General features: G+C 46.7%; 1 protein-coding gene across 2 annotated transcripts in view; it reads right to left on the minus strand.

Annotated features, from left to right (window-relative positions):
* Positions 1-458: 458 nt before the first annotated feature.
* The window catches only part of bcl2l13 (BCL2 like 13), a 43,822-nt gene continuing 20,356 nt past the window's right edge, over positions 459-23,924 (minus strand). The window contains exons 7-8 of one of the 2 annotated variants that reach the window (XR_013789957.1): positions 2,134-3,504; positions 459-2,103 (exon numbers count right to left, since the gene is read on the minus strand). Coding sequence is in view for 1 of the 2 variants with exons in the window: in XM_079500535.1 (XP_079356661.1) it covers positions 2,452-3,504 (1,053 nt within the window). In the remaining variant the exon portion in view is untranslated. Of the gene's footprint in view, positions 3,505-23,924 lie in introns of both variants that reach the window. The other variant, XM_079500535.1, reaches the window with a different exon arrangement.

Consider the following 23,924-nt stretch of genomic DNA (forward strand, 5'->3'; position numbering starts at 1 on the left):
CCTTCAATAACCACCATGACAACGCATTTGTCCTCAAGAAACATTTTGAGGAGAAAATCCAAGTAAAAGTGACAAAAAGCCCCACAACGTGTCAACAATGCTTGTATGACACCTTTAAAGAAAGCAAATATTGATGTTGCACCCCCATCACGCAATTTGAATGAAGATAATGCATTTTTCGTTAAGACATCAAGTGCTGCAGGTCCAGTACACTCCCACCTCTTACATTACGGGGCAGGGGGTCTGATTACTATCACCCATATGAGAACATTTGCTATCAAAGTTCAATTAGTTACATTTGTGTCCTTTTTCATATAACTTAGTAATATTTAGACAAATTACTGAAATGTTATCTAGTTTTCTAGAAACAGCAACTGTTCACCTACAAGGCAACCCCATGCCGAAACGCCTTGTGATTGGTTGTTATTAAATATACAATATTGCCATAATACAAAGGATCACGTTCAGCTACTTGGGCTGTGATTTGATGTAACCAATTTTATTTTAGATCTCAAACTTAAACAGGCAAGTTGACATGACAAAATACTGATTCAATCAAAGAGATAAGTGTCCTGACAGCCTGTCGACTTAAAAGCAGCTTATAGGTCTCATGGGTGCAAGTTTCAGAACACTAAAAGCCTTTCCAACTGGTCGTGTATTGTAACGGGAATCATTTTGAAACTTGTCCAAAGTCCGTAGGCAATAATTCCCTAAATGTAAAGATAAAATCTTTTTAGCAATGACACCAATCGTATACCATTTCTGCCACATGTATTTCAGCTTGCCTTTTCATATCTGGAAATAAAGTAACATCACAGTTCCGGTGGAGAGAATATATATTTATAGTAGTTTCTGGTCCATTACAACTTAAAAGTTGAATTTCACAGTCAAACACTTCTGGGGTCATTTTCTCGTCTACTCAGTCTTTTGTGTGCACCTCAGACAGTCTTTATGTGTATTGGTTCAACAGTTAAGGCTCATTCATAGTCTGGATTGTCGGTGGTGAGGTGACCACCGCTCCGGTGGTGAGGTGACCACCGCTCCGGTGGTGAGGTGACCACCGCTCCGGTGGTGAGGTGATGTGAGCTGAAATAACGTTGAACGGTGGTGAGTAAAAACAGAGAGAAGGGCTGGGGCGGTGGCGGTGGTTTGCTCTTCACCGCGGCTCGTGACTTCATGTTGTAGTTCGGTGGTCACCTCACCACCGAAAATCCAGACTATGAATGAGCCTTTAGACAGATATAATTAATTTGATCAAACATTCCCACATAAGACTCCATATTACTCATTGAAAACACAGGTCCCTGGTTCTAGTAACCATGTAGCCATCATGGATTTAATGTATTAACTTACAGGACTGTCTTGAGAGATTATATTAAACTAAATACTGAATCAAGAGCCTTGAAAACTGTCTGAGCTGATGATGTGAAGTGTTTTAAAGTGAAATTCCCCTTTAAGTCTCATAGCAACGACCACGATGAGTGTTGAGTTTTACCTTCAGACCAAACCCAGCCCACAGACAGTATAGCACACGCAACTCCATTTTCACATTTTATTTTCTTGAGTGCATTCATTCATTAAAATGAATGCCCCCAGCCCCCTCCCCAAAAATAAACAGAGAGAGAGAGGGAGGGAGGGGAAGAGGGGGGGGGGGGGGGGGGGGGGGGGGGGGGGGAAACGAACTTCCATCAAGGGCTGGAGTGAATAACCAACAAAACAGCAAAACAAGTTGAGAAACGGAGGAAAAGTACAGAAGAGCACAGTTTTCACGCTGGTCTGTGCTTAAGTTGTACCTGGTGGGTCATTGTGAAGGTAGGCAGCGGGTGGGTGTAGCCCTGATTTCCAGCAGTGAAGCCTGGGAAATGCAGAGGTCTCTAGGGGACCTCAGGGGTCCTGAGGGGACCTCAGGGGACCTGAGGGAACCTGGGGGGACCTCAAGGGACCTCAGGGGTCCTGAGGGGACTTCAGGGGTCCTGAGGGAACCTCAGGGGACCTCAGGGGACCTGAGGTTACCTCAAGGGTACTGAGGGGACTTCAGGGGACCTGAGGGGACCTCAGGGGACCTGAGGGGACCTCAGGGGTCCTGAGGGGACTTCAGGGGACCTGAGGGGTCCTGAGGGGACTTCAGGGGACCTGAGGGGACCTTAGGAGGTGAATTCACAGTCGAGACATTCAAAAACATTGCAGGTAAGAAATGCGCCCGATAACGACATCAACAAAAACATGAACAATTTACTATGCGCAACTTTTTCATGTCCGATCCAATAAAAGGTGGTTGCACACTGGACACGTTTTTCGGAAAACCGATGGAGAAACGACCGCTAAAAATCCGAAAACGCGCCCAGTGTGCAGGGACCTTAAGACTCATCTTCATGCCAATGCCCTGCAGCGTTGCATCAATGCCCTGCAGCGTTGCATCCTCCCCTGAGGCTAGAGTACTGTGCTATTCTTCTACTTCCTCCGGTAGGTCAGGGCGCCGTAAATGGCCAGAGCGGCGAGCGCCACCAGGGCGGCACCTCCGTACAGCAGCACCGGGAGCTCAGACTCGGGTTCGGGCTCCGTCTGAACCGGGGGGGGCTCCGCGGCGGCGGGGTGGGCCTCGGCCGCGGGGGGCTCCACCATGGGGGGGGCCTCTGGGGGGGCCGCGAGCAGGGGCACGGCCTCTGGCTCCGGCACGGTCTCCTGTAGTGGGGGAGGAGGGGCTACTACGGCCGGCTCGGGTTCTACCAGTGCTGCTGGGGGGTCCTCCTTGGCTGGAGATGGCGGTGCCGCCTGGAGAGGTTCTGGGGCGGCAGCAGCAGCGGCAGCCTGTGGCTCAGGGTCCGGTTCTAGCGCAGGAACAGGAAGCGGTGCCGGAGGTTCTGGCTCGGGAGCAGCAGCAGCTTCAGTGGCAAGAAGAGGCCCTGGTTCTGAGGCGGAGAGAGACGGCTCCGCAGACGAGCTCACCACGGGGGGCACGTCCACTATGACCACAGACTCCTCTAACGACACCAGGGAGGCCGGCGCCGAGGACTCGGTCTCGGAGGACGGCGCCAGAGGAGGCGGCGTGGGGGTGTGGTCTCTAAACTCCGCCCTGAGCTCGGCCAGGTCGCTCTCCGTTCCCAGAACGCTCATCATGCTCTCCTGAAGCCCGGGCTCCTCCTCCTCCTCCTCCTCGGCGCCGCCGGCCTCCAACAGCTCCTCGCGCTCCACGTGCACGATGTCCGAGTTGGAGGAGTTGTTCTCGCTGCGCTCCTCCGCCAGGGCCACGCCCTCCATGCTGTCCAGGCTCTTCACGTCCTCGGGGTCCATGATGCCGCCCACCTGCGCCCAGGACTCGTGGCCGGCCAGAGAAGCGGGCAGGCTTTCCGTCTGCCAGGAGCCGTCGACGGTGTCGGCGCAGAGCAGCGAGGAGGGCGGGCTGGGCTGCTGCTCTCCTCCCGACAGGATGTAGATGTCGTTGCTGTCCTCAGCTATCAGCGGCGCCTGGTGGTCCTCCTCTTCCTCCAGGTGAAACACTGCACCCTGGTGGACAGGAGACAGGACGGTAATGTTAGCAATGTTGTCCGCACTACATGATTAGTCTGTGTGGGAAATCGTGGAATTTTGGCCATGTATAGCAATAGAGGGTATGCACATGCTTAAAGTGAATGGCACATCGAGTGGCAAAGTGCAAAGTGAGTTTAACATTGTTTAATGCAATCAGATAGGACTTTTATGTTTGGATGCATGGTCTGTCAAGGCCAGAAAGTAGTTTTTTGCCACTCAGTAGGCATTCCTGCATAACTTCCGGGTTTGATGATGATGTCACGCATACCCTCTATTCATAGAACGTCTGCGCTGTGTTTGCTATATTTCACATGCACTGCAAACATCACATTTTGACATTGCCAGAACCAAAATAGGGACACCAGGGTTAATGTGGTTAATAGCCATTTTATGTGGCTCATCCCAATCTTAGTTATTCAAAAGAGCTATATAATAGTCAGTTAATACATCATAATATTCCTTGTGAATGCCCTGTACCCGAGTTTTGAAGGTTGGGCCACCTAGCCAAAAACTAAACCTAAGGTTTTTTTTACCCCAGGTTAACTGGGGACAGGAGGAACTCCTTGTATGGTCAGCACACTCTATAGTAGGGAGGATTATCACAACAAAACAAAAAAAAAAGTGATATTTGAATTAAGTGAAATCACTGAATATACCTTTAAATGTTCTGATAATTTGAAAATGATGTAAACAAGTCTTAGTGCTTTTCAGTTTCGTCCTCAAAGTAGCGGTTTTTGCATCGACCCATTCTACATTACATTTTCAATCAACCAATGGCTTGTCTTGTATGCCACCTAGTGGTAAGTAAGCAGACAGACAGACGGACAATAAAAATGTAAGAAAAGGACTCCCCAAATGACCCAATTATATAACTGCCATATCTGATTATGTGGCACTTTAAAGTCTGCCATCTGTATACAAATTCAAACATAGATCTCTCTCACACCCACAATCCATGGGGATTTACTCTGTGAGCTGTGTTTCTAGCTAGCATTGATAGAGAGACACCATGACATTGTTAAATTGTGATATTATCAAATTAAATGCATGTATTTTAATTCACTTCAAGTCTTGACTAGAAGCAGGGATAAAACTTCTTCACCAGTCATCACAAAAAAAAATATCGAGGGGGAGAGGGGGCATAAAAATCACATCCCATTATCACTTGCACGAGTGACCGACCATTAGGTTCCATGTGAACACAGTTCATAGACGGAGCACAATATGATGGAGAATTATTTGCTCCGAGCGACTCAGAAGTAGGTCAGTGAGTGAGTGTGCACTGAGTGTGAACAACACACACACATCGTCGACTAAAACTAAGACGTAAAATGTTCGTCGACTACTACCTTTTTTCACTGACGAAAACTAAATGGAAACTAAATGAAAGCTAAGCTATGATGACTTAAACTAAGACTAAATATACTGACAATTGTCAACAAATAAAAACAATACTAAAATGTTAGGAAGGGACTAGTGGACAAGAGATCCACTATATGTCATTTTACACTTGGTTGCTAAGTGTAAAAACTGTCATTACAATGCCATCAAGGCCCCCCAAAATACATTTTAGTCGACTCAATCAACTGTAGATTCAGTCGACTAAAATCGTATTATATTTAGTCGACTAAAACTAGACTAACACTGAAACATTCCGGGTGACTAAAATGTGACGAAAATTAAATGAAAACTATTCAAGACACTAAAACGGAAATTTGCTGCCAAAAACAACACTGACACATCACCATGACCTGCTCTCACCTTGAGGCACACGAGGGGACACGGTTTCTATTTACATACACTGTAAATGCTGAATAATGATGAGTGAGGCCTTTTATACACATTCCTTCTCTTCAGAACTCACAAAAGGACAAACAGAAGCCCTTTTCTGTTAGCCCATTTAGACCCGAGCTCGATTCTACAAATGTCTTCTAAATCCTGACAGTTTTCTGAAAACCCCATGTTTCTATGTCAGTCGTTCTCAAACATTTTCCTGTCAAGGACCCCCAAAAATATATGTAATTGGCCGCCGACCCCCATCTGAAAATATGTTGTTCCAGGGACCCCTCCCCCAGAAGCAAATATTTGAGTTAAAAACGTTCGCTCTGAAAGAATATATTCAAAGATTTGCGCCACAATTTCACATTTCCACATTATGAGCTTGTAGATCTGCTATTGAATGTTGACTAGCGAATCAAAATCTATCCTAATTTGCATTTCAACCCAACGCTATCCTATCACTGTTTCACTGTTCAGTGTTCATTTGTATCGTTATTCTCGGTGTGGACAGCCCTAATAACTAAATACAGGACGACTGCAATGTGGTTAAAACGTGTTACGATTATTTTGAACAAACCCAATGGTACCAGCAGGGGAACTAAAGCTTGGTTTAGCTGGGGTTGGAATTACATACGAGTCCGTCACAGACACGGTCGGTCAGGGCAGGTTGCCCTGACGTGGCGGGTCATTACAGTGTAGCCGTTGTTTGTTTGTTTGTTTCAGGACACAGTGTGCAGGACGGCAGACACTCTGACAGGACACAGAGTGCAGGAAAGAAGACACAGGCAGGGAGGATGGATCTGACAGAAGAGAACTGCTCTCTACACAACACCAGCAAATCCTGCTTCAATGCAACGCATGGTGAATGCAACGTTGTAACGAATTGCATTTTCATAGCGCTTTTCCAAGTGCTCAAAGCGCTTTGCAATATGGTTCATTCATTCATACATTGGGAGGTGAAGCGGCGAACAGTCGACGCCAGCGTCCTCACTTCCCACATTCACACACCAATGGTGGCGAGCTCACACCGACCAACTCATTGGAGGCAAGGTGGGGTTCAGTGTCTTGCCCAAGGACACTTCGACATGTGGACAGGAGGAGGAGCCGGGATTCGAGCCGCCGACCCAGGGATCAGTGGACTACCTGCTCTACCTCCGGCCACAGCCGCCCATAAACAACTGTGTACAACTGTGTCATCATGACAAACTGCCATGAAAAAGTAGTAACATTTGTTACTAGTACAGGGCAGGGCAGGCACACAACGCATTGCACAGAATACAGATCTGATATTTTTGCGCTAATTGGGGGGAAAAAAATTAACAATTTTCACTTATAATGACAATGACATGGTAGATGGTACACCAGCTTCCGAGTGGTAAAAACCTTGCTTTGAATAATGACTGAAGATAAATGGTTCAAGAAAAAAAAAATATTTGCATGAAAAAAATCAAACCCGTGTGAACTGAGTGGTGTAAGGTCTTATATAGACTGATCAAATGTGGACGTAATGTCTGACGTAATGAAATCACACCCGGGTGAACTGGGTGACCATAGCAACCATGCTCATTTTTTGGTACGAACAGACACGTAAACTATGCTCATTTTGGTACGAACAGACACGTAAACTAACAAAGTTGTAGGAGTGGTTTACACCACTCAAAAATCCACATTCTTTGATGAAGTCAGTGTCCATCTTTTAACTACGTGTTTACACTAAGAGAATGTCCTTATAAGGGCGGGGGGGGGGGGGACGACTTAAATGTGTGCAGGCTGGAGCAGGAAGCAGGCAGGGCAGGAGATTAAATATGTCACCCATCTGAACCCTACATTCAATTTCACCGTAAGCTGATTTGCATGTGGGCTAAGTGTTTTGCATTAGATCTGTAACAAATACAACTGGCTCTCAGGATACAGTGGTTGTGGTTGGTGGTTGGTGAAAAACACTCCTTGGGCTAAATTCAGCCATAGCCACTTACCCAAATGTCCCCAAAATGTGCTGACCTCATCACATTTGTGATGACGGCTATGGCCGTTTTTAGCCCAAGGAGTGTTTGTTTTGTGCAAAACTAATGCTTGAAATGGATTCAGAAAGAATCATGAAAACCCCCTAGTTTGACACGCCACATGCTACTTAAAGCATGATGAAATTTAGAAAACATTGCCTTATAATAGGTTGTCAATGGTGGCATATTGGATTAAGGCAAATTTAGGGTATTTGCAGTGAGCAGATTAGGGTAGATGTTTTATCCTGGCTAGTAGACCTAATGTCCTGTCAGAATCACCCTGGCTAGTAGACCTAATGTCCTGTCAAAATCACCCTGGCTAGTAGACCTAATGTCCTGTCAGAATCACCCTGGCTAGTAGACCTAATGTCCTGTCAGAATCACCCTGGCTAGTAGACCTAATGTCCTGTCAGAATCACCCTGGCTAGTAGACCTAATGTCCTGTCAGAATCACCCTGGCTAGTAGACCTACTGTCCTGTCAGAATCACCCTGGCTAGTAGACCTACTGTCCTGTCAGAATCACCCTGGCTAGTAGACCTAATGTCCTGTCAGAATCACCCTGGCTAGTAGACCTAATGTCCTGTCAGAATCACCCTGGCTAGTAGACCTAATGTCCTGTCAGAATCACCCTGGCTAGTAGACCTAATGTCCTGTCAGAATCACCCTGGCTACTAGACCTAATGTCCTGTCAGAATCACCCTGGCTAGTAGACCTAATGTCCTGTCAGAATCACCCTGGCTAGTAGACCTAATGTCCTGTCAGAATCACCCTGGCTAGTAGACCTAATGTCCTGTCAGAATCACCCTGGCTAGTAGACCTAATGTCCTGTCAGAATCACCCTGGCTAGTAGACCTAATGTCCTGTCAGAATCACCCTGGCTAGTAGACCTAATGTCCTGTCAGAATCACCCTGGCTAGTAGACCTAATGTCCTGTCAGAATCACCCTGGCTAGTAGACCTAATGTCCTGTCAGAATCGCCCTGGCTAGTAGACCTAATGTCCTGTCAGAATCACCCTGGCTACTAGACCTAATGTCCTGTCAGAATCACCCTGGCTAGTAGACCTAATGTCCTGTCAGAATCACCCTGGCTAGTAGACCTAATGTCCTGTCAGAATCACCCTGGCTAGTAGACCTAATGTCCTGTCAGAATCACCCTGGCTAGTAGACCTAATGTCCTGTCAGAATCACCCTGGCTAGTAGACCTAATGTCCTGTCAGAATCACCCTGGCTAGTAGACCTAATGTCCTGTCAGAATCACCCTGGCTAGTAGACCTAATGTCCTGTCAGAATCACCCTGGCTAGTAGACCTAATGTCCTGTCAGAATCACCCTGGCTAGTAGACCTAATGTCCTGTCAGAATCACCCTGGTTAGTAGACCTAATGTCCTGTCAGAATCACCCTGGTTAGTAGACCTAATGTCCTGTCAGAATCACCCTGGCTAGTAGACCTAATGTCCTGTCAGAATCACCCTGGCTAGTAGACCTAATGTCCTGTCAGAATCACCCTGGCTAGTAGACCTAATGTCCTGTCAGAATCACCCTGGCTAGTAGACCTAATGTCCTGTCAGAATCACCCTGGCTAGTAGACCTAATGTCCCGTCAGAATCACCCTGGCTAGTAGACCTAATGTCCTGTCAGAATCACCCTGGCTAGTAGACCTAATGTCCTGTCAGAATCACCCTGGCTACTAGACCTAATGTCCTGTCAGAATCACCCTGGCTAGTAGACCTAATGTCCTGTCAGAATCACCCTGGCTACTAGACCTAATGTCCTGTCAGAATCACCCTGGCTACTAGACCTAATGTCCTGTCAGAATCACCCTGGCTACTAGACCTAATGTCCTGTCAGAATCACCCTGGCTAGTAGACCTAATGTCCTGTGACTGTCAGAATCAGGGGAGAAACAAAATAATCCAATTTTGTCCAACCTCAGCCGTTTAATTATTGGACTACAACTCTGGGGGAGCCCACAGGGTTCAAACTGGGAACCTTGTGGTTTCCATCTGGTCACTCTACCCCTGAGCCACCGCCTCCCCAGTTGTAGGAGAGAGAGAGAGAGAAACCCTACCCCTGAGCCACCGCCTCCCCAGTTGTAGGAGAGAGAGAGAAACCCTACCCCTGAGCCACCGCCTCCCCAGTTGTAGGAGAGAGAGAGAAACCCTACCCCTGAGCCACCGCCTCCCCAGTTGTAGGAGAGAGAGAGAAACCCTACCCCTGAGCCACCACCTCCCCAGTTGTAGGAGAGAGAGCTCCTACAACAGGAACAGGATAAACCCTACCCCTGAGCCACCGCCTCCCCAGTTGTAGGAGAGAGAGAGAGAGAGCTCCTACAACAGGATAAACCCTACCCCTGAGCCACCGCCTCCCCAGTTGTAGGAGAGAGAGAGAGAGAGCTCCTACAACAGGATAAACCCTACCCCTGAGCCACCGCCTCCCCAGTTGTAAGAGAGAGAGAGTGAAAGCACACCTGTGAAGACAATACACGTCGGTTCAAGTTCTCACTTGTCCCCTTCGCTGATTGAATTTGTTGTCTTTAACTTTCCATGTTGCTATTTGGATTTAAGGAGCACACCCTAAGGCAGGGGTGCCCACACATTTATCACGTGAGATCTACTTTCAAAATGACCAGCTCAACAAGATCTACCCACTGAAAAAATAAGTGTACCATTGCTGAAAATAGTTTAAATATATAATGTACCTGGGGGGGCTTTGGAATAGGGAGAAATTATGACAGGCAGTTTCTGCTGTCAAAATATGTCCCCCCCGTATTTACCTTAAACGCCCAATGCATTCTCAATGGCAATAGCACAAACTTTGCCATGCTACTAGTCCTACATACTTAGCCTTAGGGCCTAAGGAGTTGCTCCGTTGTCAAGCGTGTTCCACAGCTCTCCACCAGTGTTGCCATGTCTGCTTATTATAAGGGGCGTGGGCTTGCAGGTTGTGGTTTGTTGGGCTTGTTTCTTAAGTGTAGTTAAGAAATATATTTTGTCTCGTTTCCCCATGTTGTTTTGTCCATGGACTTTTTTCCCAGAGATTTTTTTTTTGCATAGCAGATCTACCAGATCATAACGTGTTGCAGATCTATAAGCTCAAAATGTGTCTTGACCTTGTAGCTCAGCTTATTTGTAAATATCTGATGCTCATGTGGCCTAGTCGCTTCTTTTGGGCTTGTTTTCAGAGACCTAGTTGCTTATGTTTTGGTTTTATTTCACAGAATCTGTCAACACTGCTCTCCAGACTCGCCCCCAGACGAACAGACCCAACAGCAAACCAGTGGCATTCCTGCCATAGGAAGGTCATGGACTCCTCCTTACAGGGCAACGACGCACACACGCACGCACGCACGCACGCACGCACACACGCACACACGCACACACGCACACAGGTCCCCTCCCTGGATATCGTTTGAACTCTGACTCACACAATCATTAACGCTGTGCTGTTTTATAATCTAGACAGAAAATGTCAACATGTCTACTCATAATTGTGGGAGGGCCACAGCCCAAGACTCCTAAAGTATATACAGCATACAAACATACAAGCTTAGTTCTAAAAGTATAAACCTATGCTACTTGCAAAACAACATCGCTGAAGAAAGAGGTCTGAAACGCCCACTAGAAAACCAGTAGTGTTTGATAGATCTAGTTTTGTGTTTGTCGGGCAGACCGACATTGTCATCCTCAAATCCTAGAGCAGCCATAAATACAGAAAATGACCACAAAAGAAAATGACCAGCGGAGTCACTCAAAATAGCCTCCTACTGGCTTAGGAATGCGACAAACAAAAGCTGTGATTGATAGAAAATCTGAAATTTTTTGGGTCAACGATTCCTTTAACTCCCAAAAAGCTCTGCATGACTATCATAATCATTAGTCCTGGTTACTCTGAAGCTATAGAAGCTCTGCATGACTATCATAATCATTAGTCCTGGTTACTCTGAAGCTATAGAAGTGTGACTATCATAATCATTAGTCCTGGTTACTCTGAAGCTATAGAAGTGTGACTATCATAATCATTAGTACTGGTTACTCTGAAGCTATAGAAGTGTGACTATCATAACCATTAGTCCTTGTTACTCTGAAGCTATAGAAGTGTGACTATCATAATCATTAGTCCTGGTTACTCTGAAGCTATAGAAGCTCTGCATGACTATCATAATCATTAGTCCTGGTTACTCTGAAGCTATAGAAGTGTGACTATCATAATCATTAGTCCTGGTTACTCTGAAGCTATAGAAGTGTGACTTGCCACACATGGTCAACATACTGCACCTCCATGCCGAGGTGACGCAGTACCGTCTGTTGAAAACAAGTGAGCTACTCTTTACACTTTAGAGCTTTTAAATGACAATGTATGGTAGGGCCGTCATCGTCTGAGCAAAATTCTTAGTCGACTAACAGTGGCAGACATTTGTCGCCCAAACGATTAGTTATGATTAGTATTTAGTAGTATTATTTGTTTTATTTTCTCACGGTGTTTTATTTCATAATTATGATACTGATAATTATTGTATTGGTGCCGAGGGCAAAGCTTGAATAATAGGTTAATTGCGGACCTACATAGAAGGTGTGGATAATGCGTGGTGTATGCATACTGCATAGCCATGTGAAACTATATTCTCGTGCGTAAAGTTAGTCTGACAGCTACACCAGCGCACGCCACATGGATGTGAGAATCATGCATTTCCTCGCCTATTGTGACACCCCCTACCGCGTGTTTGTTCATTGCGTCATGAAACATGACGAAACATGACGGTCGTATAGTTTCTGAGCTATGATAAGACATTATAATGTTTTGTCAAAGGATAGATTGTAGACATGCTGTAGTTTGCTCTCCGTTTCATGATCATGGAGGAGAGAGAGAGAGAGAGAGAGAGAGAGCGAGAGAGAGAGAGAGAGAGGAAGGTGTGTGAATGAAACCGCATCAAATAGCGTGGTTGGTGAGAAGACAGTGCAGTGGGTCATGTCCAGTCATGCACCGTGCCATGACACATCCATCTCCTGTTTACGTAAAGGGTGCAACCTTGACTGCATGCATTCCGTTGTCACTGTGCCTGCCGACCATGTGTGCGCTTGAACGTTCCCGAATATGTCCTTATAGCCTACATTATAACGTGACATTTACTGTACACCTCGAAAATAGCCACTCTACAAGCTCACAACAACTGGTTGCGGACGCAACACTTCTATAGGTCTGACTCTGCTATTATTTTCTGACTTGCCAGAGCAGGGGTTCTCAACCCGTGGGTCGCGACCCCTCGGGGGGGTCGCCAAAATATTTTAGGGGGTCCCCAAATTATAAAAATGTGCTATTTTTAAATAGCTAAATTATAACAATGCTTAAAACACCAAAAGGGGTTCCCGCCCAAAATGGTTTAAGGTTATTGTAGCAGTCAATTTATATTGGGGGTCGGAAGGGGGCGGGGCGGGGGTCCCGAGACATTGTCAAAGCATTTCCGGGGGTCCCCGGCCAAAAACGTTGAGAACCCCTGTGCCAGAGCAATGATAAAGTGTCTATCATTGGGTGTATGAATCAGAATCATATTTTTAAATGATATGGAGAGAGAAGCTCGAGTGTCAGGATTTGGAGATTCACAGACATAGTTCCACTTCCACTCACAATTTAGGTGGCTTTTTAATTTCCTTCATTAAACAAAAATATGATAGGCCTATGTATGGTACCTCATAAGTGTAAATCAAATGGAAACCTGCTACTGCAGTGATTTTTCTCCTGCGTTCAATGCGTTTGTGTGTGGACACACATATCTTTGTCATATATGGGCAGGGATTTTATTGTTTTTAACGGAGGATGAAAATATCTGTTTTGCAAAAACAAAATCCATATAGGTGTAGCCCAGGCCTAAGCCCAAACCAACTGATGAATTGATTGCTCAACTAAGAGAGGAAAGTGCTGAATGGCAATTTAAAGGTTATATTTTGAGTTACAACAAGGCTACATACGGTAAATCATTTTCTCCAGCATGGTAAAGCAAAGCACATAAGACAGGCCTGCACTTTGCCCCTTCGGAGGCTACCCTGCACCACTAAGCTACTCTGTCTTTGCCCCTTCGGAGGCTACCCGCACCACTAAGCTACTCTGTGCACATGTGTGTAGATTTGCCAATATGTGTCCATGTTAATGCACAGGCAGGGGCTCATCTTTAGATAAGCACGCTTTGCATTTATCAGCCCTTATGCAACCACTGTTCTGTTCCTAGTAGTCAGACATTGACAGAGGTCACCCTGCAGGCCAGCAGGCGCTGCTAAGCAGAGCCTCAGCAGAACGACATGACATGACAGCAATCTAATAAGCCTCTCTGAGCTCAGACTGAATGACCTGCGTGTTCAGAAGCGTCCACCACTGAGAATCAATGGAAAGGTCACAAGACCATGTTGTACAATGGGAAGTTTTGACCACCATGCTTTTCAAAATACCAAAACTAGACGACCTCACAATGCATCGCATTGTTGTGCCGTTTTATATATTAAAACACATCTATTCAAGTGTCTGTCGATTAATTGAGTCATAAAGAAATGCACTTCACGATTGTGTGTGTGTGTGTGTGTGTGTGTGTGTGTGTGTGTGTGTGTGTGTGTGTGTGTGTGTGTGTGTGTGTGTGTGTGTGTGTGTGTGTGTGTGTGTGTGTGTGTGTCTTGCTCAGCAGAATGTGAGACACAGCGGCTGACCTACAATTAGTGTTCCAGGCCTACGGCCTCTTCATAACAGCAACTTCATTAGCAAAGAACAATGAAAAGTAGGTGATGACATTAAAAGATCTGCACTCCGAAATGTGCTCATTCTGCTTTGCATTCTGGAAAAGCAGATCATTCATATGCAGTCGAAGTCAGAATATTAACACTGAGCATGCATTTTATTAAATACACAGTTCAAGTCATACTGTGTAAAGAACTATACCGGAAATGTGTTTATTTAATGTTAACACAACCGTCCATGAGAACGTTGGGTTTCAAAATGACCTCTGCACTATACAGTAGGACAAGAGGTGGTGTGGGTCTCTAATGACCTCTGCACTATACAGTAGGACAAGAGGTGGTGTGGGTCTCTAATGACCTCTGCACTATACAGTAGGACAAGAGGTGGTGTGGGTCTCTAATGACCTCTGCACTATACAGTAGGACAAGAGGTGGTGTGGGTCTCTGCGGCAGCATCGCCGAGGTAAATGGTCTCGTGTGTGTATATGACAGCGTTCATCGCTGACCTTCCATCATCATTATAACCACCATTAACCACAGCAAGCATTTAGTGAATGTAGCCGATCAATAACTGAACTATAGGCCTGGGCTGTGGCTCAGTGGTCCAGGCACCTTGGCTGGTAATCCAGTCTGGCAGTGTGCCGCGGGTTCGACTCCCGATCCCGACGGCCTTTACTGCATGTCATCCCCCATCTCTCTCCCCATCTCTCTCCCCATTTCCTGTCAGCCTACTGTCTGTCGCTCCATAAAAAATATAAAATAAAGGCGAAAGCCACAAAAAAAACCATTTAAAAAATAAAAATAATAATAACTGAACTACAAGTCGGCTATTGACTTGTTGCGTTGTGCCCCTTGTTGAGAGCTTGTAGCTCGGATACTTTATTTTCTTTTCTGCCTTTGATAGTTTCAACTAAGTGGAGATTGACAGGAAAGAGGGAGAGAGAGAGAGAGAGAGAAGGGGAGAGACATGCAGCAAATGTCGTCATGATGAACGGCACTCGAACACGCGACGACACGCTTATAGCTCGGCTATTTTTAAGCGAATACATTTGGTGTGGAGGTCAAAAAAGAGCAGGCTTTGTATTGATCCCTGGGGGCTTCCGGTCAAATGGGTCAATGAACTACATAGTGTAGGGCTTAAAGTGGTTTATGTAATAATTAATTGCATTTTTATAGCGCTTTTCCAAGTGCTCAAAGCGCTTTACAATGGTTCATTCATTCATACATTGGGAGGTGAAGGTTAATTCATTAATACATTGGGAGGTGAAGCGGCGAACAGTCGACGCCAGCGTCCTCACTTCCCACATTCACACACCAATGGTGGCGAGCTCACACCGACCGACTCATTGGAGGCAACGTAGGGTTCAGTGTCTTGCCCAAGGACACTTCCACATGTAGACAGGAGGAGCCGGGATTCGAACCGCCGACCCAGGGATCATTGGACGACCTGCTCTACCTCCTGAGCCACAGCCGCCCACAAATGTACTGCCAGACTAATATACGTAGATGTATAACAGCGAGATGAAACAGGGATAAATGTCCTGCCGTCACAGAGCAGCAAGAAAAGTACACTACTATATTGTATAACCAAAGGTCAGTGGACAGTTGGGACACCCTTTCTAACTCATCCATCGCCACTAGGGGGCGCCAAAAGGCCCTGACCGCCACCATATATATTTTATTTTATTTTATATATTCTTTTTTACCATGTTATAAAACACGAAAAACACGTCCTTGGCGCTCCAGGACATCATGAAAAATAAGTTAAATAAGTCCTTGGCGATGGATGAGCTAATGAGTACAGCTACAGTGTCATTCTACACCACCATGTGCTTCTGGTTTGCAGAAGGGTAACATGTACCTGCTTATCCAATATCAAGGGCTGGGTAGCGAAAGCAGCAGTTCCAACAGAGACTTCGCTTTCCCTGCATGACCCACATTATTAGCCAGCTCTGACTGACTGGAGGATCCCGAAGCATTCCCAGGCCAGCATGTAGATATAATCCCCCATCCATCCCCCCCATCTGGTGACCTCTTCCCAGCTGGGCATGCCTAGAAAAACCAAGCCTCCCTGTGGAGGAGGAGACCAGGAGGCGTCCATACTAGCCCATTTTGACCTGAGATCAGATTCTAAAAATGTCTTCTAAATCCTGACAGTTTTCTGAAAAAGCTATGTTTCTATGACAGTCGTTCTTCGATTTTTCAAAAATAGCAGACCTACAAGCTTGTAGATCTTCTATTGTTCAATAGCTAAAGCATAACATAATGCTTATTGCTTACACCAAAAGGGGTTCCCGCACAAAATGGGTTAAACGCCCAAACCACCAGAACTGGCTACTTTCTACGCAAAATGGAGCAGCGGCTCTCCTCCGAGTCTCTCCCGAATGACCAAGCTTCTTCTCACCCCTGAAGGGAGATGCCAGCCGACCTCCTGAGAAAAGCCATTTGGGTGGCGTGTATCCCCCCCATGGTGCTGTGGTGCAGTGACGTGGGGACGCACGCCGTCACTGCTGGCCAGATGATGCTTACATAACGGAGCCATTACTTGCACTCAGCACGCTTTGGCGCAGCCAATACACGTCCTGACATGACACCGTTCTGGAGCCCTCCCAAGCAGCGCCATGTCGTTATTATTGTGTCTGTATGTTTGCACTTAAAACAGTACATATTTTACAGTGAAATCCTCTTATTTTTATCAATTTGCAACTCAAGAGTGTACCTAGTCTGTAAAGCACTCTGGACTGCCTCTCGGTATGAAATGTGCTGTAAAATAATGTTTTTACTGAACATAAGGAGCAGTGATAGTAATAAGTGCTGTACCTAGAGTAAATAAAGCTTTTTAGAAGCTTATGACTCCATAAAACATTTCTAGTAAGGGACCGAAACTGAGATCGAAACTTACAACAATACATTGTGAATTTAACCACTTTACAACCTTTACTTGTAGTGGAGTAATATTTGACCAGGAGGAGTATCCATACTTTGTCCCAGTAATATTTGACCAGGAGGAGTATCCATACTTTGTCCCAGTAATATTTGACCAGGAGGAGTATCCATACTTTGTCCCAGTAATATTTGACCAGGAGGAGTATCCATACTTTGTCCCAGTAATATTTGACTAGGAGGAGTATCCATACTTTGTCCCAGTAATATTTGACTAGGAGGAGTATCCATACTTTGTCCCAGTAATATTTGACTAGGAGGAGTATCCATACTTTGTCCCAGTAATATTTGACTAGGAGGAGTATCCATACTTTGTCCCAGTAATATTTGACTAGGAGGAGTATCCATACTTTGTCCCAGTAATATTTGACCAGGAGGAGTATCCATACTTTGTCCCAGTAATATTTGACTAGGAGGAGTATCCATACTTTGTCCCAGTAATATTTGACTAGGAGGAGTATCCATACTTTGTCCCAGTAATATTTGACTAGGAGGAGTATCCATACTTTGTCCCAGTAATATTTGACTAGGAGGAGTATCCATACTTTGTCCCAGTAATATTTGACTAGGAGGAGTATCCATACTTTGTCCCAGTAATATTTGACTAGGAGGAGTATCCATACTTTGTCCCAGTAATATTTGACTAGGAGGAGTATCCATACTTTGTCCCAGTAATATTTGACTAGGAGGAGTATCCATACTTTGTCCCAGTAATATTTGACTAGGAGGAGTATCCATACTTTGTCCCAGTAATATTTGACTAGGAGGAGTATCCATACTTTGTCCCAGTAATATTTGACTAGGAGGAGTATCCATACTTTGTCCCAGTAATATTTGACCAGGAGGAGTATCCATACTTTGTCCCAGTAATATTTGACTAGGAGGAGTATCCATACTTTGTCCCACTGCTAAATGGCAGTAGTAATACTTCAGCACAGGCCACCATATATTTGTTCTACAACGAGAGTTGTAAGATTTTGTCTTAAATCATGATTATAATGTTATCAATTTAAGCCCCTTTAAACTCTGGCCCTATGGTACATTGCTCCGTTCATGACCTTCCTGATGTCAAGTCATCCATGTTCATTAGTTCATGACCTTCCTGACACAAGGATGTCAAGTCATCCATGTTCATTTAGCTTCTAGGACATTTTGCCAAGGTCACTTCCTGGACCCAGGAGTAAAATGAACACCAGGCAGGTGTAATTAAATAAAAACTATAACTAAATATACTGACAATTGTGTCAACAAATAAAAACTAGACTAAAATGTTAGGAAGGGACTAGTGGAAAGAGATCCAGTATAAGTCATTTTACACTTGGTTGCATGCTGAAAATAGCAGATCTACAAACTCACAATGCGTCGCAGCGTAAAAACAGTCATTACGACAGCATCATGATATTTAGTCGACTAAAACTAGACTAACACAAACATTCCGGGTGACTAAAATGTGACTGAAACAACACTCAAACGTTTGAGATAGCTGAAAAATGAAATAGGACCTATAGGACAAGAATAGGAAATAGGATACGTGTTTAAACAGTTACTCATTTTGCTAGGGACCCCCTGGAACCCCCTCAAGGACTCCTGTTGGTCCACCATAGTGACCATACCCCACTTTGAGAAACAGTGAGCTAGGTCGGATGTAACAAATGCACTGAGAAGGCGTGAAATGAGTGTGTGTGTGTGTGTGTGTGTATGTGTGTGTGTGTGTGTGTATGTGTGTGTGTGTGTGTGTGTGTGTGTGTGTGTGTGTGTGTGTGTGTGTGTGTGTGTGTGTGTGTGTGTGTGTGTGTGTGTGAAAACACTTCAGTGTTGCGTAACTCCAGAGCATAAAAAGATGTTTGATGCCCACTTTTGTCATTTCAAATGTAGGCCATTTCCGTTGCGTTGCTCACTCATCTTCTCCCCACCCCCCTCCCCCCTCCCCCTCCCCCATTACAAACCTACCCCCCCCCCCCCCCCCCCCCCCCCCTCCATGCTGGATTCATTAGACACTGGCTTTGTTGTCGCCAAGTGAAGTGAATGCAACATTGTGTACGTTGTAACTAACAGGAGGCCATTATCAGGACGACCCGACCCCATCAGTGAGTGAGAGTGCGTGTGCGTGTGCATGTGCGTGCGTGTGTGTGTGTGTGCACGCATGAGGGCCATAATGACACCACAGTCTGAAGTACAGGAGTCGGAGGACACAGTGTCCTACTCCTACCATGCAAAAGTGTCCTTTTACAAAACGAACGTCTTGCTTATTTTATCATTCTGACAAAAAGGTTGAGCGAAAATTAAGGCTGTCCTGTCCACTGTGTTTCAATGTCAAACTACAGTCCCTTGTTGCAGTGCTGCACTATTTAGAATAAAAGTATCCTCCATTGTAATCTGTGTGCTGAAAAACTGACTGGATGTGGCTGTGGAGGTGAAACCAGAAACCACTGAGTCAGGTTAGATTATTCACGCACTTCACTGAGTGCCGAAGGACGATGAAATTAGATCTCAAGGGTGCTTTCCTGCTGCCCACGAGTCCATCACAGCACAGCCTCTCCTGTGAGGCTGTGATGGACCCCGCAAAACACAGATCAATGTCCATCACAGCCTCTCCTGTGAGGCTGTGATGGACCCCGCAAACACACAGCCTCTCCTGTGAGGCTGTGATGGACCCCACAAAACACAGATCAATGTCCATCACAGCACAGCCTCTCCTGTGAGGCTGTGATGGACCCCGCAAAAACACAGATCAATGTCCATTACATCACAGCCTCTCCTGTGAGGCTGTGATGGACCCCGCAAAAACACAGATCAATGTCCATCACAGCACAGCCTCTCCTGTGGGGCTGTGATGGACCCCGCAAAAACACAGATCAATGTCCATCACAGCACAGCCTCTCCTGTGAGGCTGTGATGGACCCCGCAAAAACACAGATCGATGCTCCAACTCTATTCCTGTCTGAGCACTGTATACTACACTACACACACACACATCACTGTAAACCAACAAACTAAATACTTATGCCCTATTCAAAAGATTCTCAAAAAATAGCCGATCTACAAGCTCACAAGCTTGAAGACCTGCTACTTTTCATGCCAGCTCTGCTATTCCGTTTGCCCTTGCCCAAAATAAGGACACCAGGTTGAGAAGGGGTTAAGAAGACATCCTACCTGTCCTGAACGAGTCTTATTCAACCCCCCCGTGTTTCAAAGGTCCAGCAGATAAAGATGGGGAGGTGGGTTAGGGTTATTGAGGTGAACCAGCCAGAGAGGAGAAGTGTACCTCCTGCAGTGCATGGAGGCCAGCTGTCAAAACTAATATGAGATTTCCCCCCGAGCTGCACAGGACCTCACACTGTCCCCGCCCCCTTCTCTCTCTCTCTCTCTCTCGCTCTCTCCCTCCCTCCCTCCTTCCTTCCTAGCCAGCACCAGAGCCTTAGATATTAGACAGTCCAATGCCGGCTCTCCTACATAGACTTCTATTGCCAGAAGTAGGCAGAAATGCATTGGACTCACTCAGGCAACAGCCCAGCTTTAATGATCTTAAATCCCTGTATTTTAAGATTGTTTTGTAGTAATAGTACAACATAAACATTAAAAGAGACTTTAGTTGTTACTGTACAATACTTTAAAACAGTTGTCATGTTGCACACATGGCTTAAAGTAGCTCCTATTTGCACCGCCCTCGTTGAAAACAATGTATTTCCAACTCCAGCTTGGCTCAGTTCAGGCTGCATGAACAGCGCTCGAGTTTCTCGATTTCTGCCCCCTCAATGTCGTAACACTTCTATTAGATGGCTCTGGCCACTAGCACCAGAGCCAATCAGAGAGAGAGCCATTGAACACCTTCAACCGTCTTCCCAGGCTAATTTCCCTCTACACCAAATATCCTCGCTGAAAATAGCTGATATACAACAAAGCTCATAGTATGTCATAGTCTGGAAAGATGGGAGCACTGCAGTAATTCCATCCAAATATATATTTTTAAATATATTTTTTATCCCACGATTTTGTGACCCATTTTTCACCCGTGTCAATTATCTAATGTGATCCTGGTCTCTACACACCCTCCGCCAACCTAGTCCCCATATATGGGGGACATGGGGAGAGGAACGGACGTGAACTCATGTCAGGCACTCCCTGTTCCCCGTTTCAAACACGTACTGTTCTGTCCCCTGAACAGGGAGTCAGGGACTCCCTGTTCCCCGTTTCAAACACGTACTGTTCTCTCCCCTGAACAGGGAGTCAGGGACTCCCTGTTCCCCGTTTCAAACACGTACTGTTCTGTCCCCTGAACAGGGAGTCAGGGACTCCCTGTTCCCCTTTTCAAACACGTACTGTTCTCTCCCCTGAACAGGGAGTCAGGGACTCCCTGTTCCCCGTTTCAAACACGTACTGTTCTCTCCCCTGAACAGGGAGTCAGGGACTCCCTGTTCCCCTTTTCAAACACGTACTGTTCTCTCCCCTGAACAGGGAGTCAGGGACTCCCTGTTCCCCGTTTCAAACACGTACTGTTCTCTCCCCTGAACAGGGAGTCAGGGACTCCCTGTTCCCCGTTTCAAACACGTACTGTTCTGTCCCCTGAACAGGGAGTCAGGGACTCCCTGTTCCCCTTTTCAAACACGTACTGTTCTCTCCCCTGAACAGGGAGTCAGGGACTCCCTGTTCCCCGTTTCAAACATGTACTGTTCTGTCCCCTGAACAGGGAGTCAGGGACTCCCTGTTCCCCGTTTCAAACACGTACTGTTCTCTCCCCTGAACAGGGAGTCAGGGACTCCCTGTTCCCCGTTTCCCCCGTTTCAAACACGTACTGTTCTGTCCCCTGAACAGGGAGTCAGGGACTCCCTGTTCCCCGTTTCAAACATGTACTGTTCTCTCCCCTGAACAGGGAGTCAGGGACTCCCTGTTCCCCGTTTCAAACACGTACTGTTCTCTCCCCTGAACAGGGAGTCAGGGACTCCCTGTTCCCCTTTTCAAACACGTACTGTTCTGTCCCCTGAACAGGGAGTCAGGGACTCCCTGTTCCCCGTTTCAAACACGTACTGTTCTCTCCCCTGAACAGGGAGTCAGGGACTCCCTGTTCCCCGTTTCAAACACGTACTGTTCTCTCCCCTGAACAGGGAGTCAGGGACTCCCTGTTCCCCTTTTCAAACACGTACTGTTCTCTCCCCTGAACAGGGAGTCAGGGACTCCCTGTTCCCCTTTTCAAACACGTACTGTTCTCTCCCCTGAACAGGGAGTCAGGGACTCCCTGTTCCCCGTTTCAAACACGTACTGTTCTCTCCCCTGAACAGGGAGTCAGGGACTCCCTGTTCCCCGTTTCAAACACGTACTGTTCTGTCCCCTGAACAGGGAGTCAGGGACTCCCTGTTCCCCGTTTCAAACATGTACTGTTCTCTCCCCTGAACAGGGAGTCAGGGACTCCCTGTTCCCCGTTTCAAACACGTACTGTTCTCTCCCCTGAACAGGGAGTCAGGGACTCCCTGTTCCCCTTTTCAAACACGTACTGTTCTGTCCCCTGAACAGGGAGTCAGGGACTCCCTGTTCCCCGTTTCAAACACGTACTGTTCTCTCCCCTGAACAGGGAGTCAGGGACTCCCTGTTCCCCGTTTCAAACACGTACTGTTCTCTCCCCTGAACAGGGAGTCAGGGACTCCCTGTTCCCCTTTTCAAACACGTACTGTTCTCTCCCCTGAACAGGGAGTCAGGGACTCCCTGTTCCCCTTTTCAAACACGTACTGTTCTCTCCCCTGAACAGGGAGTCAGGGACTCCCTGTTCCCCGTTTCAAACACGTACTGTTCTCTCCCCTGAACAGGGAGTCAGGGACTCCCTGTTCCCCGTTTCAAACACGTACTGTTCTGTCCCCTGAACAGGGAGTCAGGGACTCCCTGTTCCCCTTTTCAAACACGTACTGTTCTCTCCCCTGAACAGGGAGTCAGGGACTCCCTGTTCCCCGTTTCAAACACGTACTGTTCTCTCCCCTGAACAGGGAGTCAGGGACTCCCTGTTCCCCGTTTCAAACACGTACTGTTCTCTCCCCTGAACAGGGAGTCAGGGACTCCCTGTTCCCCGTTTCAAACACGTACTGTTCTCTCCCCTGAACAGGGAGTCAGGGACTCCCTGTTCCCCTTTTCAAACACGTACTGTTCTGTCCCCTGAACAGGGAGTCAGGGACTCCCTGTTCCCCTTTTCAAACACGTACTGTTCTCTCCCCTGAACAGGGAGTCAGGGACTCCCTGTTCCCCTTTTCAAACACGTACTGTTCTCTCCCCTGAACAGGGAGTCAGGGACTCCCTGTTCCCCGTTTCAAACACGTACTGTTCTCTCCCCTGAACAGGGAGTCAGGGACTCCCTGTTCCCCGTTTCCCTGTTTCAAACACGTACTGTTCTGTCCCCTGAACAGGGAGTCAGGGACTCCCTGTTCCCCGTTTAAAACACGTACTGTTCTCTCCCCTGAACAGGGAGTCAGGGACTCCCTGTTCCCCGTTTCAAACACGTACTGTTCTGTCCCCTGAACAGGGAGTCAGGGACTCCCTGTTCCCCGTTTCAAACACGTACTGTTCTCTCCCCTGAACAGGGAGTCAGGGACTCCCTGTTCCCCGTTTCAAACACGTACTGTTCTGTCCCCTGAACAGGGAGTCAGGGACTCCCTGTTCCCCGTTTCCCCGTTTCAAACACGTACTGTTCTGTCCCCTGAACAGGGAGTCAGGGACTCCCTGTTCCCCGTTTCAAACACGTACTGTTCTCTCCCCTGAACAGGGAGTCAGGGACTCCCTGTTCCCCTTTTCAAACACGTACTGTTCTCTCCCCTGAACAGGGAGTCAGGGACTCCCTGTTCCCCGTTTCAAACACGTACTGTTCTCTCCCCTGAACAGGGAGTCAGGGACTCCCTGTTCCCCGTTTCAAACACGTACTGTTCTCTCCCCTGAACAGGGAGTCAGGGACTCCCTGTTCCCCTTTTCAAACACGTACT

Source organism: Electrona antarctica (assembly GCF_951216825.1).
Source record: "Electrona antarctica genome assembly, chromosome: 5".
NCBI lineage: Eukaryota > Metazoa > Chordata > Actinopteri > Myctophiformes > Myctophidae > Electrona > Electrona antarctica.